The sequence below is a fragment of the Capricornis sumatraensis genome, chromosome 9, assembly GCF_032405125.1.
Source record: "Capricornis sumatraensis isolate serow.1 chromosome 9, serow.2, whole genome shotgun sequence".
In the NCBI taxonomy this organism is placed as follows: Eukaryota; Metazoa; Chordata; class Mammalia; order Artiodactyla; family Bovidae; genus Capricornis; species Capricornis sumatraensis.
The window spans coordinates 9332313-9348685 of record NC_091077.1 but is presented as its reverse complement, the minus strand read 5'-3'; the positions used below and the strand labels follow the sequence as shown (position 1 = coordinate 9348685).

The following is a 16373-nucleotide window of genomic DNA, read 5'->3' as shown; positions in this document are numbered from 1 at the left end:
AGCTATGGTCTATTCAGTAGTCATGTGTGGCTGTGAGAGTTGGACTATAAAGAAGGCTGAGTGCTGAAGAATTGATGCTTTGTAATTGTGGTGCTGGAGAAGACCCTTGAGAATCTCCTGGACAGTAAGGAGATCAAACCAGTCAATCCTAAAGGAAATCAACCCTTAACATTCATTGAAAGGACTGATGCTGAAACTGAATTTCAAATACTCTGGCCATCCGGTGAGAAGAGCTGACTTATTGAAAAAGACCCTAATGCTGGGAAAGACTGAGGACAGGAGGAGAAGGGGGCAGCAGAGGATGAGATGTTTGGACGGCATCATTGATACAATGGACATGAATTTGAGCTAACTCCAGGAGACAGTGGAAGACAGAGGAGTCTGGCGTGCTGCAGTTCATGGGGTTACAAAGAGTCGGATATGAATTAGTAATTCAACAACAACATTTCTTGTTATGCATATAACTTATTTTCTTTATTCACTTATCTGTTAATGAATATTTGAATTGTTTCCCAAGTATTCAACTTTAGACAAATGTGGATGTGCCAATACTGAAGGGATGTATACAACTCTTTTTAAAAATTTAAATTATTTATTTTAATTGGAGGCTGATTACTTTACAATATTGTATTGGTTTTGCCATCTATCAACATGAATCCACCACAGGTGTACACATGTTCCCCATCCTGAACCCCCCTCAAACTTCTGTTTTCAATTCTTTTGAATACATGCCCAGGTATAGGATGGTATGGTCACAAAGCAATTTTAGGCTTAATTTATTGAGAAAACACCAAGCTGTTTCCATAGTGGCTGCACTCTTATATTCACAACAGCAATATATTGGGGTTCCAATTACCCCTGCATCCTCACCTACACTTGTGCTCTTCCATTTTTATGATTTTGTCATCCTAGTGGGTGTGAAGTGATATCACCTTGTGGCATTGACTTGCATTTCCCTAATGACTCATGATGTTCAGATATTTCCATGTGCTTTTAGCCAGTAAAATAAAAATTTTAAAGGGAGATTATATGTAAATGTAATATATTCAGAAGTAAAGTCAAATTTTTACTGTTAAGGATTATATAGAAATTTGAAGTTAAGAAGGCAGAGCAGAGTGGCGCAGCGGAAGCGTGCTGGGCCCATAACCCAGAGGTCGATGGATCGAAACCATCCTCTGCTAAAGATTTTGTAGACTCTTGAGTACATGTGGCCTCTGAGAAAGTGTATTTCATAGGCTTCTCTGGTGGCTCAGCCAGTAAAGAATCTGCCTGCAATGTGTGAGAGTCAGGTTTGATCCTTGGGTCAGGAAGATCCCCTGGAGAAGGGAATAGCTACCCACTCCAGTACTCTTGCTAGGAAAATTTCATGGGCAGAGGAGCCTGGCAGGCTGCAGTTCACAGAGCCGCAAAGAGCTGGGTGTGACTGATACTTTCACTTTAAAATTTGGCAGTATAATTGAGAGAATATGAAGTGATTACTTTGGCGTGTTTGGATTATAGATATGATTTTTATTTCTTACTTTTTCTTTGCTGTGGTTTTTTCTAAGACAAGGTATAATTTGGGGGAAAGGAAAAACAGTAATAAGTATTTACTTATTTATCTGCCTGTTCTGGGTCTTGGTCGCAGCATGGAGGATCTTTATTTACAGAATGCAAACTCTTAGTTGTGGCATGTGGAATATCACTCGTGGACCAGACATTGAACCTGGGCTCCCTGCATTGCGAACTCTGAGTCTAAGCTACTGGACCACTAGGGCAGTTCCTCCCACTTTTCTCTTTTGTTTTTAAAGAAAAACATTTAAATAAGAACTCTGAAGGCAAACAGAAACATATGCAATTTTCAGCTTAGAATACATGAAATATTTACTAATTTCATGTTATAGGATTTATTTCTTATTATTCAATCATTAAGTCTTCTGACCCCAGCTTGTAGAACCCCAAAAGGGTCTGATACTAAGACTATCCCAGGACCCCCTGCCACCTCAGTGGGGCTAGTCCTGGAGCAGCCGCTGTCCCAGGTGCTGAAGGAAGTGGCCCCACTCCTGCCTCCTCCACCTTCTCTCACTATTGGGAACTCTCTTCACCTCCACTTCCTAGAACATCCTGATGAAAATGAAGTCCTGGGTCATGCCTCTCTGAGGGAAAATAATTATTTTTGGTCCTTAGCTTCAGGTCTGTTTCACAGCAGAGCAGCTTGTAACTGTGTAACAGATCTAACTATGTAGATTTTGAATTTGCTGAATCTTCTAATGGCAATTTTCTTCAACAGCAGGTTTCCGCATGTCCCCAAACTTCAGTAAAACTTTTATGACTTTAAAGCATTTTAAATGTGAGAAAGTGATGCAAAAACATCACAAAGTGTGGAAATGAATGCACATTCTGTAGGGCTGCTTACCAGATACCGAGTCAGTCATTTTGCACAAGCTTTTTATAAATCTCCACAACAGCGCAATAAGGTGGCTATTATTATGTAATAAAGGCACTGAGGCTTAGAGAGAGATTTCCCCCAACCCAGCCAAATAGGTAAAAATGGCAAACGTTTGGAAGGAGGGAGTGGTGGATCCAGGGTCATTTGACCCTGACTGCATCTAGCTCTCTGCTTCACCTTCCTTAAAAAGTCATCTTGTCCTAATGATCCAAGATGGAGCTCCAGCTATTATAAAAAAATTTGCCTCTATTTCCCCACCCTCTCCCTCCCCCACTTCCCCCGCCAGGTTCACAGCCACACCCATCTGCCTGGATCTGTCCAGGCCCCAGGGGCCCTCTGCTGGCTCTCAATGAGGCTTGGGACAGACGTGAGCTCCCGGATCAGGATCCCGTCCCCTTGCAGTGGAAGCACAAAGTCTTAACCACTGCACCGCTAGCGAAGTCCCAGATTTATTCCTTGGAATCTGCAGTGAGGTGTCTATGGTCATGGCGGATCTCAGGCCAGAAGGTGGGTGTGTCATTGCTGCCCTGTGCTCAGCAGCTCCATCCGCAGCCAAAGTCCGCCCTCCGTGCGCAGGATCAGCTCTGGCTTCCGGCGAGGCTCCTCCTCATCTGGCAGGATGCGGAACCGCAGTAGCGTGAGCGCCAGGACCACCTTCATCTCGGTCATGGCGAATGTCTGCCCGATGCAGTTCCTGTGGGCAAGATCAGGGGCTCTGACTGCACCTGGAACCCTCATCTGGGCCCCAGAGCACCCGGCCCACAACTTACACGCACAGTGGTAGAGAAGGAAGCTAACCGTGCCAGGAACTCCCGCGTGGGCTTGCATATTCCCAGACCCTTGCCCACACTCCAGTCCTGAACTCAGACCAGAACACAGGGAAACCGGCCCCTCAGCACACTGTGGACCCCTTCTTGTGCCCCCCCCCCCACCATTCCCTAGGCCCTTGCCATTATGTCTGGGGGAGGGGAGGGAAACACAGTCTTAAATGTTCCCCCTTCCTGGCCCCTACAGTTAAGCCTGGAATCTTAGTCCCAGATCCCTGCCTCCCGCTACTCCATCGTCACCTCAAATGCCCAATGTCCTCACCTGGGACCCGCTGAGAAGGGGATAAAAGCCAGAGGTGACCTCCCCTTGATGTTTTCTGGCTCGAAGCGGAAGGGGTCATAGACCTGGGGGCAAGACAAGACAGGGTTACTGAGTGGTATCTCCCAGGACGTCCATCCTTAGAGAGGCAGATGTGTGTATAATGGGATGGAGGTGATGTCTGATTGGCCAATCAGAATTCTGTAGTTGCCCTTGGGTCCCCCAAAGGGATTGGACAGGGATGATAGAGGTATGGCGTGGCGGAGGCATCACCTCAGGGTCTGGCCATACAGATGGATTGTGGTGGGTCCCGAAAATGCTGATGAGGCAGATAACACCTGTGGAAGAGGAGGGACCAGTCAGAATTAGGTTCAACCTGCCTGATGGGCCCCGTTTCTAACCAGGAGCCTCATTCCACAGTCATTGTGAGCACCTTTGGGGATGACCCGGCCATCTGGAAGCATGATGTCCTGGGTACAGAGGCGGGAGATGGCCGTGACTGGGGGGTGCAACCGCAGACTCTCCTTGATGCACATGGTCAGGAAGGGCAACTGAGCCAGATCGTCCCTAAGGAAACCCCATGACAATCATCCAGGGAGCAAAAATAGACATGCCACCCTCCAGCACTCCTACTGCCCTATAAGATCCCTTCAGTTTATAACATAATCACAGATGGATCAAATAGTGCCAAACCCATGATGCTGTATACATCAAATATGTACAACTTTTTCTTTGTCCATCAAAGCTCGATAAGATGGTTCCTAAAAAGAAAGAAAAATCACAGAAGTACCAGACAAAATTTAGCCACATATTTTAAGAAGCTTTTCTAAGCAAAACATCAAAGAACCAACCAAAAAGAAACTTTACTAATTTGTTTAAAAGTGAAATATTTTTTATGGTAAGAGAAAAATCAAAAGGCAAATGAGAAAGAAATAAAAAGTCAGATTCAATGTTTACTCTTATTTATAACAGCACTAGGGATACTAGCTAATGAGCTTAGAAGGGGGAAAAAGAGAGAAATGCCATTTGAAACATGGGGGTAAATGTGTTATTTTTGGCAGATAGTGGTTTTATACTTAGAAAACAAGAGAGTTCACTGGAAAAAGTGAAAGTGAGAGTCGCATCCGACTCTTTGTGATACAGTCCACGGAATTCTCCAGGCCAGAATACTGGAGTGGGTAGCCTTTCCCTTCTCCAGCGGATCTTCCCAACCCAGGGATCAAACCCAGGTCTCCCACATTGTAGGGAGATTCTTTACCAGCTGAACCACAAGGGAAGCCCAAGAATACTGGAGTGGGTAGACTTTCCCTTCTCCAGCAAATCTTCCCAACACAGGAATCAAACTGGGGTCACCTGCATTGCAGGCAGATTCTTTACCAACTGAGCTATCAGGGAAGCAACTCACTGGAAATCTTGTACAAATATTGAAGATAAGACCCAGTAAGGGGACTGAATTCTTTTTCTTTATCCCCTTAATTTTGTGTGATTTAAATTCTCAATAGCTGATATAGTTAGCTAGTTCCAAATCGGAAAACCACAAAACACCACCCCATGCCTCAGTATCACTCATTTTCCTTCCTCACAGTTCGACTAGTGGTTATTTTTTTATGTATCCTTCCAGGAGTACTTTTTTGCATTAATAATTATGCAGTATCGTGCTGTATACCATACACATTGCTCTGCATCTTTTTCATGTAACAGTGTGTCAAACTTTTCTTGTACATCTCTTGGGACTTGTGTCCAAAATAAGGCCTTTCCTACTCTGGAGCTATAAAATAATTTCCCCTGGTTTCCTCTAGAGCCTTTAAGACTCCTTTATTTTATTATTTTCTGAAAAAATTATTTATTTGTTTGGTTTCAGCAGATCTTAGTTGCATCAGATCTTTGTTGTGTCAGGTGGGATCTTTCACTGGGCCCATGGACTCTGTTTAGCTGCATGTGGGCTTAGTTGCTACTGTGCACATGGGATCTTAGTTCCCTGACCAGGGATCAAACCTAAGTCTCCTGCATTTCAAGGTGAATTCTTAACCACTGGACCACTAGGGATGTCCCAAGGCTCTTTTATTTTTTATTTTAACTCTTTGATTACTGTATATATTATTTTCTGATAAGACATAAGATCATATTGAATTAACCTTTTTCCATGTAGCTCTCCAGTTGTTACAAGAGTTTTTATTATAAATGATCTTTCTTTGTCCTGTTGGTATAAGACCATATCTAGCACTTACTATGTTCACTAGGCAAGAAATTTATACCCATAAATTATTAGTTTTTCTTTAGAAATAATATAATAGATGAGAGAAAAATGGTGATGATATAAAATATCTGGAAGACATGTGAATGTCTATATTCCAAATGAACTTATAAATGTTTCTCAATCCAGATAGACTATATGATTCACCATAGGAACAAGAGGTACCTAAGGGTTTGTTTAGCAAAAGCTGCCTAAGATCTCCATGCTAAAATTTTAGACTCTATTAAAAGCCTAAAGATTATATGGATATCTAAAAATGGATATCCATTCCACACTCTGGAATAGCATGTTAATATTATTAAGTAATCTGTTTTCCACAAGCCTATTATATCAAACTCCAGCCTGGTCCATGCACACTGGGAGTGTCCTGACCTGGGACTATCTCTCATCAAGCTGGAAGATCCTGGAAGGCAAAAACTGGGACTGGTCCTTCCTGAGTTTCCAGAACACACAATGTGGTGGGGAGAATTGGAGATGGCATAGAACTGGGGAGAGGGAGGGAGTTTTGCAGTGTTTCCTAAATGGGGAATGGATGGAAGAAGATGCAGATATTCCTGGAAAGGAGTTGAATGACTTTAGTCCTCAGGTGTTCCTTTTAAATCCTGGACTAAATATGAGGAATTAAGATATGAGGAAATAGAATGAAGATTTTTGAAAACATGTGACTTCAGAGAGAAAAGTAAAGAAGTGGAGGGAAAGTTCATTTACTGAATAGGTGCTCACTGGTATCATCTGCCCTCACACATTGTTGCTAGTTAGTGCAGGACTTTCTGTCCTCCAAACCTGCAAACTTTTCCCAGACCCTGTTTCTGGGATCTTCTCACATTCCCACTACGAAATAAAGACAAAATCCACAAGAATATTTTCACTCTTCCAAAGCCAGGAAGCAGGGGATCAGAAAAAGGCCACAAAGACTTGCACTCACCATTCAATCTCGTTAGACTCACGGTCCTTCAGGAGCTCTTGCACCTCCTGCCGGCAGCGTTCCTGGTATTCTGGGTGTTTTGCAAGGTTGTACAGGACCCAGGAGAGGCCACTGGCTGTGGTGTCATGGCCTGAGGGGCATCCAGAGAGGCTTGGATCTCTGGCCTACTTCAGCACTAGAGTGTGGACAAAACCCTCACCTTAAGGCCCATGGGGGGATGGGGAGGGATGGCGTGATCCAGTGTCCACTTGCCAAGTTCCTGGGCTGGGGGAGAGACCTATCCCTCTGTGTAGTTACACACTGGGACCCTCACCTTCAAACATGAAGGTGTCAGCTTCAGCTCGGATGTCTTCATCTGATAATCCCTTCCCATCTTCATCCTGGAGAGAAAGCAAGATTCCCAGATTCACACAAGTTCTGAGGGTCCCCGAGCCTAAACTGAGACAATCTCTGAAGCTCCATTATCCATCTGGAAACCCAAGCTCAACCTGAAGTCCTAGACCTCCTTTGCTCCGTACCACCAGATGCCCCACCCACAGACCTCCTCCTTGAACTCTTTGCCTCCTGTGGCATCCATGGTAAAGGGAATCAATGATCCATAAATATTTTCATGTTTCTACATGATGTAACCTGGGTTACAGGATGACTGATGACAAGTTTACCTTAGAAGTAGAGATTAAAACCCATTCCTAATGCCTCCTGGAGATAAGGAATGGGTTGTACACCTGTAGAACATGCAGTCTTTGCCTTCTCAGTGAAGAGGTTCTTATTAAGCTCCAAAACAACTTCTTCTCATCTCTGCTCTGCTCTTGTCTATTCTTCTCTCCTCTCCACTATTTTCCCTTCCCCTCTACTCTCCTCCCTTCCCTTCCCTCCTCTCTCTTTTTCCTTCTCCCTTCCCTCCTCGAACACAGGAAAGAAGGAGAAGTCCTGTGTATGTTCCAAATTTCAAAAACTGGAAGTAAAACCACTACAATATTGTAAAGTAATTAGCCTCCAATTAAAATAAATAAGTTAGGGGGGGCAGTCCTAAGATGGTGGATGAATAGGACAGGGAGACCACTTTCTCCTCCACAAATTCATCAAAAGATCATTTGAATGCTGAGAAAATTCTAAAAAACAACTTCTGAATGCTGGTGGAGGACACCAGACACCCAGAAAAGCAGCCCATTCTCTTTGAAAGGAGGTAGGACACACACACAAAAAGACAAAAAGAGAGACAAAAGAGTTAGGGATGGAGACCCATCCTGAGGTGGGAGTCATGAAGGAGGAGAAGTTTCCAAACACCAGGAAACCCTCTCACTGGCAGGTCTGTGGGGAGTTTTGGAATCTCAGAGGGCAACATAACCAGGAGGAAAAAAGGAAAAACAACCTACAGAATACACACCTAACCACAACTCCCAGTGGAGAAGTAGCCCAGATGCTTGTGCCTGCCAGCAGCAAGGGGGGCTGAACAGGGAGGTGCGGGTTGCATGCTTAGGGTAAGGACTGGGCCTGAATGCCCTGGGGATAATCTGAGGGACCTAACTTGAGATAGAAAACCAAACTATGGGTTAACCAGAGAGAGAGACAAAAAATAAAACAGAGAGAGAGAGAGAAATTTCTCGTGAAAAGCTCTAACCTAAGGCACAGCCTGGTCCACTCACAGAACAAAGGATTGAGCGAATACCAGAGGAGAGCTAGCTGGTTGCAGAGCGGCCCCTCCCCTAGTTGCTAACAAAGTCTTCCTGGGATCCTGGACAGTTGACGTCTGCCAGGAGGGTCACAGCCTGAGATCAGCTCTGCAGAGGAGACACATGGCACACCTGAGGTGGTGCTCTCGCTGTGCACCCAGGAAATTGAGCGGCTAAGACTAGGGAGGTGATGAGACGCACCACACACCTGAGACAGTGCACTCGCCAAGCATCTGGTCACCTGAGCTGCTTGGACCTCGGAAGGACACAAAATGTAGGCCCAACCAAGTCTGTGCCTTGAGTACCTGAGAACCTGAACATGAGCAGCTTAGACCTGGGAAGTGCACGCAGCCCAGGGCCTTCTTTGGACAGTTCTGCTGCAGAACAACCTGGAGCCTGAGCAGTGTAGACCAGGAAAGCACACGTGCCGTGAGCGGGGGCAAACCCAGTGTGGCTCAGACACTGCGAGCACTCCCCACACATGCCAGTGATATTTGCTTGCAGTGTTCCTCTCTTCCCGCAGCACAACTGAACAAGTGAGTGTACATAAGTGAACACCTTAGCCCCCTTGTATTAGGGCGGAAATTAGACACTGAAGAGACTTGCAAACAGAGGAAGCCAAAAGAAACAAAGAAGAGGGAATCGCTTTGGAAGTGACAGGTGCAACAGATTAAAACCCTGTATTTAGCATTGACTATATTGGAAGGGGCCTATGGACCTTGAGAAGAAGTATAAGCTGGAACAAGGAACTATCTGAAACTGAACTGACCCCATACTGCCCTCAACAGCTCCAGAGAAATTCCTAGATATTTTTTATTATCATTTAAAAGTGTTTTTATTTTTAAGTTCTTTATTAGTCCTTTAATTTTCATTTTTATAACCTACTATTACCTTGCAAAAGACCCTATTTTTAAAGCAAATTTCATATATATATATATTTTATAATTTTTGTGATTTTTTAAAATATTATATTTTTGAGAGTCTAACTTCTACTTTAGATTTTTAATCTTTGCTTTTTGGTATTTGTTATCAATTTTGTACCTTTAAGAATCTAATCTTCAGTACCCATTTTTACTTAGAAGTGTGATTACTGGCTTGATTGCTCTCTCCCCTTTTGACTCTCCTTTCTCTCCCCCAGGTCACCTCTATCTCCTTCCTCCCCCTTCTCTTCTCTACCTGAATCTGTGAATCTCTTTGGGTGTTCTGGGCTGTGGAAAACACTTAGGGCACGATTACTGGCTACATTTATCTCTCTCCTTTTGACTCCCCCTCTTCTTTTGGTCACCTCCATCTCCTTCTTCCCTCTTCTCTTCTCTATGTAACTGTGAACCTCTCTGAGTGTTCTAGAATGTGGAGAACACATAGGGAATTGATTACTGGCTATAATGCTCTCGCCCCTTTTGATTCCCCCTCTTCTCCTCCTGGTCACCTCTATCTCCCTTCTTCCCCTTCTATTCTCCATGTAACTTTGTGAACCTCTCTGGATGTCCCTCACTGTGGAGAATCTTTTACCATTAATCTAGATGTTTCATCATTGGTGCTGTATGGATGGAGAAGTCTTGAGGCTACTGTAAGAATAAGACTGAAAGCCAGAGGCAGGAGGCTTAAGTCCAAAACTTGAGAACACCAGAAAACTCCTGATTCCAGGGAACATTAACCAACAAGAGCTCATCCCAAAGCCTCTATACCTACACTGAAACCAAACTCCACCCAAGAGCCAACAAGTTTCAGAGCAAGACATACCAAGCTAATTCTACAACAATGCAGGAACATAACTCTGAGCATTAAAATACAGGTGGCCAAAAGTCACACCAAACTCATATACATCTCAAAACTCACTACTGAACACTTCATTGCACTCCAGAGAGAAGAGATCCAGCTCCACCTACCAGAACCCGATGCAAGCTCCCCTAACCAGGAAACCTTGACAAGCCACTCGTCCAACCCCATCCACAGGGAGGAACCTCTACAACAAGGAGGAACCACAAACTTCCAGCATACAGAAAGGCCACCCCAAACACAGCAATCTAAACAAGATGAAAAGGCAGAGAAATATTCAGCAGGTTAAGGAACAGGATAAAAGCCCACCAAACCAAACAAAAGAGGAGGAGATAGGGAGTCTACCTGATAAAGAATTCAGAATAATGATAGTGAAAATGATCCAAAATCTTGAAAACAAAATGGAGTTACAGATAAATAGACTAGAGACAAGGACTGAGAAGATGCAAGAAAGGTCTAACAAGGACCAAGAAGAAACAAAAAAGAGTCAATCAATAATGAATAAGGCAATAAGTGAGATCAAAAGCACTCTGGAGGGAATCAACAGTAGAACAACTGAGGCAGAAGATAGGATAAGTGAGGTGGAAGATAGAATGGTGGAAATAAATGAAGCAGAGAAAAAAAAAAGAATTTAAAGAAATGAGGATAATCTCAGAGACCTCTGGGACAATGTTAAATGTCCCAACATTCGAATCATAGGAGCCCCAGAAGAAGACAAAAAGAAAGACCATGAGAAAATACTTGAGGAGATAATAGTTGGAAACTTCCCTAAAATGGGGAAGGAAATAGCCACCTAAATCCAAGAAACCCAGAGGGTCCCAAACAGGATAAACCCAAGGCAAAACACCCCAAGAAACATATTAATCAAATTAACAAAGCTCAAACACAAAGAACAAATATTAAAAGCAGCAAGGGAAAAGCAACAAAAAACACACAAGGGGAGTCCCATAAGGATAACAGCTGATCTTTCAATAGAAACTGTTCAGGACAGAAGGGAATGGCAGGGCATACTTAAAGTGATGAAAGAGGAAAAATCCACAACGCAGATTACTGTACCCAGCAAGGATCTCATTCAACTATGAAGGAGAAATCAAAAGCTTTACAGACAAGCAAAAGCTGAGAGAATTCAGCACACCAAACCAGCTCTCCAACAAATGCTAAAGGATCTTCTCTAGACAGGAAACACAGAAAGGGTGTATAAACTCTAATCCAAAACAATAAAGTATATGGCAGTGGAATGATACTTATCAATAATTACCTTAAATGTAAATGGGTTGAATGCCCCAACCAAAAGACAAAGACTGGCTGAATGGATAAAAAAACAAGACCCCATATATGCTGTCTGCAAGAGACCCACCTCAAAACAAGGGACACATACAGACTGAAAGTGAAAGGCTGGAAAAAGGTATTTCATGCAAATGGAGGCCAAAAGAAAGCAGGAGTAGCAATATGCATATCAAATAAAATAGACTTTGAAATCAAGGCTGTGAAAAGAGACAAAGAAGGCACTACATAGTGATCAAAGAATCAATCCAAGAAGAAGATATAACAATTCTAAATATATATGCACCCAACATAGGAGCACCACAATATGTAAGGCAAATGCTAACAAGTATGAAAGGGGAAATTAACAGTAACACAATAAAAGTGGGAGACTTTAATACCCCACTCACACCTATGGATAGATCAACTACACAGAAAATTAGCAAGGAAACACAAACTTTAATGATACAATGGACCAGTTAGACCTAAATGATATCTATAAGACATTTCACCCCCAAACAATGAGTTTCACCTTTTTCTCAAGTTCACACGGAACCTTCTCCAGGATAGATCACATCCTGGGCCATAAATGTAGCCTTGGTAAATTCAAAAAAATTGAAATCATTTCAAGCATCTTTTCTGATCACAATGTGGTAAGATTAGATGTCAACTACAGGGGAAAAAAGTATTAAAATGCAAACATATGGAGGCTAAACAACACACTTCTGAATAAACAACAAATCACAGAAGAAATAAAAAAGGAAATTAAAAAAAAAAAGCATAGAAACGAATGAAAATGAAAACACAACATCCCCAAACCTATGGGATTCAGTAAAAGCAGTGCTAAGGGGAAGGTTCATAGCAATACAAGCTTACCTCAAGAAACAACAGAAAAATCAAATAAATAACCTAACTACACCTAATGCAACTAGAAAAAGAAGAAATGAAGAACCCCAAGGTTAGCAGAAGGAAAGAAATCATAAAAATTAGGGCAGAAATAAATGAAAAAGAAACAAAGGAAACTATAGCAAAAATCAACAAAACGAAAAGCTGGTTCTTTGAGAAGATAAATAGAATAAACAAACCATTAGCTGGACTCATCAAGTAAAAAAGCGAGAAGAATCAAATAAAAAAAAATAGAAATGAAAACGGAGAAATCACAACAGATGACAGAAATACAAAGGATCATAACAGACTACTATCAGCAACTATATGCCAGTAATATGGACATTTTGGAAGAAATGGACAAATTCTTAGAAGAGTATAACTTTCCAAAACTGAACCAGGAAGAATAGAAAATCTTAACAGACCTATCTGGGGAAGGAAATGGCAACCCACTTCAGTATTTTGCCTAGAGAATCCTGTGGACAGAGGAGCCTGGTTGTCTGCTGTCCATAGGGTCGCATAGAGTCGGACATGACTGAAGTGACGTAGCATGCATGCATGTATTGGAGAAGGAAATGGCAACCCACTCCAGTATTCTTGCCTGGAGAATCCCATGGATAGAGGAGCCTGGTGGGCTGTCGTCTATGGGGTCACACAGAGTCAGACACAACTGAAGTGACTTAGCAGCAACAGAAGAAACAGACCTATCACAAGCACAGAAGTCAAAACTATAATCAGAAACCTTCCAACAAACAAAAGCCCAGGATGAGATGGCTTTACAGGTGAATTCTACCAAAAATTTAGAGAAAAGCTAACACCTATCCTACTCAAACTCTTGCAGAAAATTGCAGAGGAAGGTAAGCTTCCAAACTCATTCTATGAGGCCACCATCACCCTAATACCAAAATCAGAGAAAGATGCCACAAAAAAAGAAAACTACAGGCCAGTATCACTGATGAACATAGATGCAAAAATCCTCAACAAAATTCTAGCAAACAGAATCCAACAACATATTAAAAAGATCATACACTTGGGTCCTAAGAAGGTGGAGGAATAGGACGGGGAGACCACTTTCTCCCTGACAAATTCACAAAAAGAACATTTGAAAGCTGAGTAGATTCCACAAAACAACTTCTGAATGCTGGCAGAGGACATCAGGCACCCAGAAAAGCAGCTCATTGTCTTCAAAATATTATGTTTCCAACGGTAACTCTAAGAGGAGAAGCAGTGCAGATGCCCTCATCCACCACTAGCAAGAGGGGGCTGGGCAGGGAGGCATGGGCTGCATTGCTTAGAGTAAGGACCGGGCCTTAATGCCCTGAGGGCAATCTAAGGGAACTAACTTGAGATAGCAAACCAGACTGTGGGATAGCTATCCTGTGAAAAGCCCTAACCTAAGACACCACCCGGAGAAGGCAATGGCACCCCACTCCAGTACTCTTGCCTGGAAAATCCCATGGGCAGAGGAGCCTGGTAGGCTGTAGTCCATGGGGTCGCTAAGAGTCGGACATGACTGAGTGACTTCACTTTCACTCTTCACTTTCATGCATTGGAGAAGGAAATGGCAACCCACTCCAGTGTTCTTGCCTGGAGAATCCCAGGAACGGGGGAGCCTGATGGGCTGCCGTCTATGGGGTCGCACAGAGTCAGACACGACTGAAGTGACTTAGCAGCAGCAGCAGCAAGACACCACCAGGCCCGCTCACAGAACAAAGGACTGAGCAGAGCTAGCCGGCAGCGGACTGGCCCATCCCCCACTGGAGACAGGCAGGTGAGGGCAGCCAGAGCCAGAAGGGGGCAATCGTGGCCCCAGAGAGGGATTATCTACCAAACTGCAAGCAGGCTTCGTTGCTAACCAAGACTTCTTGGTATTCTGGATGGTCAACATCCACTGGGAAGGTCGCAGCCAGAAATCAGCTTCCCAGAAGAGACACACGGCGCACCTGAAAAGGTGCGCCAGTTGTACACCCAGAAAACCAAGCGGCAGGGGTGGGGGAGGCGATAAGTTGCAGCGACTGTGCTTGCCAAGCACCTGGTCACCTGAGCTGCTCGGATCTGGGAAGGGCACAAAACTCAGGCCCAAACGAGTCTGCACCTTTCTGGAGTACCTGAGTACCTGAACCTGAGAGGCTTAGACCTGGGAAGTGCATACACCCCAGGGCCAGCCTCAGACAGTTTCCAGCAGAGCAACCCAGAGCCTAAGCAGTGTAGACAGGGAAAGCACACATGCCGTGAGTGGGAGCAAACCCAGTGTGGCTGAGACATTGTGAGCACACGACACTGTTATTTGTTTGCAGTGTTCCTCCTTCCCCACAGCACGACTGAACAAGTGAGCCTAAAAAAGTGTCCACCACCGCCCCCTTGTGTCAGGGTGGAAATTAGACACTGAAGAGACCAGCAAACAGAAGCAGCTAAATCAAAGAGGGAACTGCCTTGGAAGTGACAGGTGCAATAGATTAAAACCCTGTAGTTAGCACCAACCACATAGGAAGGGGCCTATAGATCTTGAGAAGGATAAGCAGGATCAAGGAATTATCTGAAAATGAGTCAACCCCACACTGTCCACAACACCAGAGAAAGTCCTAGATATATTTTTACTATTATCATTCTTTAAATTAAAAATTTTTAAGTCCTCTATTACTCCTTTAATTTTTATTTTTATAACCTACTACTACTTTTCAAAAAAAAGAGACCCTATCTTTTAAAGCAAACTTCATATATAAATATTTTATAACTTTTTTGACTTTTTTTCTTTAATATTGTATTTTTGAGAATCTAACCTCTACTCTAGATTTTTAATCTTTGCTTATTGATATTTGTTATCAATTGTGTACCTTTAAGAACCCAATCTTCAGTACCCATTTTTCCTTGGGAGTGAGATTACTGGTTTGATTGTTCACTCCCTCTCTGGACTCTCCTTTTCTCCACCAGGTCTCCTCTATCTCCTCCCTCCCCCTTCTCTTCTGTACTCAACTTTGAATCTCTTTGTGTGTTCTGGGCTGTGGAAAACACTTAGGGAACTGATTACTGGCTGGATCTCTCTCTACTTTGATTCCAGCCTTTATCCTGCTGGCCACCTCTGTCTCCTTCCTCCCTCTACTCTTCTCTGTGTACCTCCGTGAACATCTCTGAGCGGTCCAGACTGTGGAGAGCACATAGGGAATTGATTACTGGCTAGCTTGCCCTCGCCCTATTTGATTTCCCCTCTTCTCCTCCTGGTCACTGCTATCTCCCTTCTCCCTCTACTCTTCTCCATGTAACTCTGTAAACCTCTCTGGGAGTCCCTCACTGTGGAGAAACTTTTCATCTTTAACTTAGATGTTTTATCATTGGTGCTGTGCAGATGGAGACGTCTTGAGGCTACTGTAAGAATAAGACTGAAAACAAGAGGCTTATGTCCAAATCCTGAGAACACCAGAGAACTCCTGACTCCAGGGAACATTAATTGGTAGGAGCTCATGAAAGGCCTTTATACGTACACTGAAACCAAGCACCACCCAAGGGCCAACAAGTTCCAGAGCAAGACATACCACACAAATTCTCCAGCAACACAGGAACATAGCCCTGAGCTTCAATATACAGGCTGCCCAAAGTCACACCAAACCCATTGACATCTCATAACTCATTACTGGACACTTCATTGCACTCCAGAGAGAATAAATCCAGCTCCACCCACCAGAACACCGACACAAGCTTCCCTAACCAGGAAACCATGACAAGCCACCTGTCCAACCCTACCCACAGCGAGGAACCTCCACAATAAAGAGGAACCACAAACTGCCAGAATACAGAAAGGCCACCCCAAACACAGAAATATAAACAAGATGAAGAGACAGAGGAATACCCAGCAGGTAAAGGAACAGGATAAATGCCCACCAAACCAAACCAAAGAGGAATCTACCTGATAAAGAATTCCAAATAATGATAGTGAAAATGATCCAATATCTTGAAAACAAAATGGAGTTACACATAAATAGCCTGGAGAAAAGGATTGAGAAGATGCAAGAACGGTTTAACAAGGACCTAGAAGAAAAAAAAAGAGTCGATATATGATGAAAATGCAATAAACGAGATAAAAAA

General features: G+C 43.4%; 1 protein-coding gene and 1 non-coding gene across 2 annotated transcripts in view; one reads left to right on the top strand and one right to left on the bottom strand.

Annotated features, from left to right (window-relative positions):
• Positions 1-522: 522 nt before the first annotated feature.
• LOC138085749 (prostaglandin E2 omega-hydroxylase CYP4F21-like) overlaps positions 523-16373 on the bottom strand; it is a 30704-nt gene continuing 14853 nt past the window's right edge. The window contains exons 8-13 of the mRNA XM_068980279.1: positions 7007-7073; positions 6694-6823; positions 3948-4081; positions 3788-3852; positions 3518-3600; positions 523-3122 (exon numbers count right to left, since the gene is read on the bottom strand). Of these exons, the coding sequence (XP_068836380.1) occupies positions 2945-3122; positions 3518-3600; positions 3788-3852; positions 3948-4081; positions 6694-6823; positions 7007-7073 (657 nt within the window). The 3' untranslated portion in view covers positions 523-2944. The remainder of the gene's footprint in view (positions 3123-3517; positions 3601-3787; positions 3853-3947; positions 4082-6693; positions 6824-7006; positions 7074-16373) is intronic.
• On the top strand, positions 1110-1181 carry TRNAM-CAU (transfer RNA methionine (anticodon CAU)). The gene has a single exon. It is a non-coding gene; the product is annotated as a tRNA-Met (tRNA).